This window comes from Zingiber officinale, chromosome 1B, assembly GCF_018446385.1.
Source record: "Zingiber officinale cultivar Zhangliang chromosome 1B, Zo_v1.1, whole genome shotgun sequence".
NCBI lineage: Eukaryota > Viridiplantae > Streptophyta > Magnoliopsida > Zingiberales > Zingiberaceae > Zingiber > Zingiber officinale.
This window is the reverse complement of record NC_055986.1, coordinates 102,582,853-102,585,158: the sequence shown is the minus strand read 5'-3', so window position 1 is coordinate 102,585,158 and position 2,306 is coordinate 102,582,853. Positions and strand designations below refer to the sequence as shown.

The following is a 2,306-nucleotide window of genomic DNA, read 5'->3' as shown; positions in this document are numbered from 1 at the left end:
GGCGGAGGTGCCAGAGCGAATCGATTTTTCACTTGTGTTGTCTGATATAATGTTTCTGTTTTTCTTCTTTTGGTATTTTATTGCGATTGTTGACATGAAACTGACCAGATCATTTTTTATCGAGGTGTCTTCCTATTTATGGCTAATAAATTTAATCCATTCTTTCTCGACTGTGTTCTATCTTTGATCTTATCTCCCTAAAATCTTGTTTATGCTTTTTCTATTGAATGCCAATTGAATTTACACATAAACCGCTCCGTAAATGTAAGAAAAGATTCCCGCTTAAGATTTGCTTTAAATTTAATTTCTTAATAATCATCTGTTCTTTTAGAGGGTCTACTTCTGCACTTTCTCATTCGAACAAAGTTTCTATCTTTTTTTCCCAGAGTAACCCTTCATCTCCAATGCCATGTTTCAGGAAAAACTACCTTTGTGAAGAGGCATCTTACTGGTGAATTTGAGAAGTATGAACGTAAGTGTTATGAAACTGATAATAATTGCTCAGTTTCTACCTCTTGGCGAAAGTATAATAGTAACATTGGATAATTGCAGCCACTATTAGGGTTGAGGTTCATCCATTGGATTTCTTGACAAATTGCGGGAAGATCCGGTTTTATTGCTGGGACACCGCTGGTCAAGAGAAGTTTGGTGGTCTTAGTGATGGTGTAATATCCCAATTCTGAGATTCTGATTAAATATGATTTAAAACGTTAGATGATACTGTTCATATCATCAAGGTGCATTTTCCTTTTCGGAAATCCAAATTTAAGAATTCCAAAATTAAACGTGCTTGATTTGGAGAAATCTAAAAATAGGTGACCTCCTACTGAAATGACCTCCGGTGGTTCGGTCCAAGCCGGGGCGTTACAGATGGATATTAGCAAGTCATTGTTTGATGATTCTTTGGTTTTGTATTTTCATCTGAAAGTGTCCTGCTTTTTTTCCCTCTAATAACAGGTTCCATATTTGCTTCATTTTACTTAAATCCTTAGTAACTGACTTAATTGTACCTGTCGTTTGTTGACAGCATCCATGGCCATTGTGCCATCATCATGTTTGATGTCTCTGCCAGGTTAACCGAAAAAAATGTTCCAACTTGGCATCGTGATCTGTGCAGGTAATTTGTCAAGATTCTCCCAAACTGTACAACTTTTAATCTCCACATGTCAGACCTTAGATTGACCTTTTTGTTTGGTTGCACCAGAGTCTGTGAAAATATTCCAATTGTTCTCTGCAGCAACAAGGTTGATGTGAAGAGCAGGCAGGTCAACGCAAAGCAAGTTACATTTCACAGAAAGAAGAACCTCCAATACTATGAGATTTCTGCAAAGAGTAACTACAATTTTGAGAAGCCCTTCCTCTATCTTCCTAGGAAACTAGCAGGGTAAGATGAACACGAATTGTAGATTTAAGATATTATTTTTCTTATATTTGGGAGATTTTTATCTAACAATAATTGTGTTCTCTGGGATCCAAATCTTCACTTTGTTGAATCACCTGCTCTTGCACCTCCAGAAGTCCATATTGATTTGGTTGCACAGCAACAGAAAGTTAATCTTCAAACTTGGTCTGGTAACTGATTGTGAATCTTATTTGATATACAATACAAAGAGTCGTTTATAAAGTTCTACAAAATGTTTTCTCATTTTCTACCTCTGTACTCGTAGTTAAAATGTAAGCATTGTGTGTTCCTCTATTAAACTTATTGGTGCGGTCTACAATCACATGACCTTGGGATTTTCACATTTCAGGCATGAATCAGAGTTAGCTCAAGCTGCTGCTTAACCTCTTCCAGACGACGACGATGATGTTTTTGATTAAATTGTCTCGGTTCAAGTCGATATTCTGCAGGATGTTTAAAAGTGTTGTGTTTCTTGATACGGTGCATGATAGTGGGGGCGGATATCGGACGTGGTCGGAAGTCAAGCTCATATGGTGGTCGGAAGTCAAACTCACGTGGCGGTCAGAAGTCAAGCCTACGTGGGGGTCAAAAGTCCAGCTTACGTGTTGGTCAAAAGTTCGGCTTACGTGGTGGTCAAAAGTCCGGCCTACGTGGTGATCAAAAGTCCGGCCTACGTGGAGGTCAAAAGTCCGGCATACGTGGGGTTCAAAGGGCCAGGTTACAGGATGGTCCTGGTCGGGCACAAGTGGCATTTCGGAGTTAGACCTACATGTTGAGTAGAAACTTGGAAGGTAAGACATACAGGTCAGGACTTATAGACTTGCGGCACAGGATACACGAAAGCGTATAGGTCGGGATATGCAAACTAAGGATTATGGGGCAGGACTTATAGACTTGCGGAACA

At 39.3% G+C, this 2,306-nt stretch overlaps 1 protein-coding gene across 1 annotated transcript; it reads left to right on the top strand.

Moving 5' to 3' along the window:
* The first annotated feature begins 831 nt into the window (after window positions 1-831).
* On the top strand, window positions 832-1,785 carry LOC122040572 (GTP-binding nuclear protein Ran1A-like). The gene is made up of 4 exons (XM_042599937.1): window positions 832-911; window positions 1,028-1,117; window positions 1,205-1,384; window positions 1,752-1,785. The coding sequence occupies exons 1-4, from the start codon at window positions 832-834 to the stop codon at window positions 1,783-1,785; spliced, it is 384 nt and encodes a 127-aa protein (XP_042455871.1).
* Window positions 1,786-2,306: the final 521 nt, after the last annotated feature.

What these genes read in the sequence shown, in the direction of transcription:
- LOC122040572 (XM_042599937.1), top strand. Translation starts at nt 832, where the DNA reads ATGACCTCCGGTGGTTCGGTCCAAGCCGGGGCGTTACAGATGGATATT. An exon ending in TTTGATGATTCTTTGGTTTT is followed by an intron (nt 912 to 1,027) that starts GTATTTTCATCT and finishes GTTTGTTGACAG; the next exon opens with CATCCATGGCCATTGTGCCA. An exon ending in TGGCATCGTGATCTGTGCAG is followed by an intron (nt 1,118 to 1,204) that starts GTAATTTGTCAA and finishes TGGTTGCACCAG; the next exon opens with AGTCTGTGAAAATATTCCAA.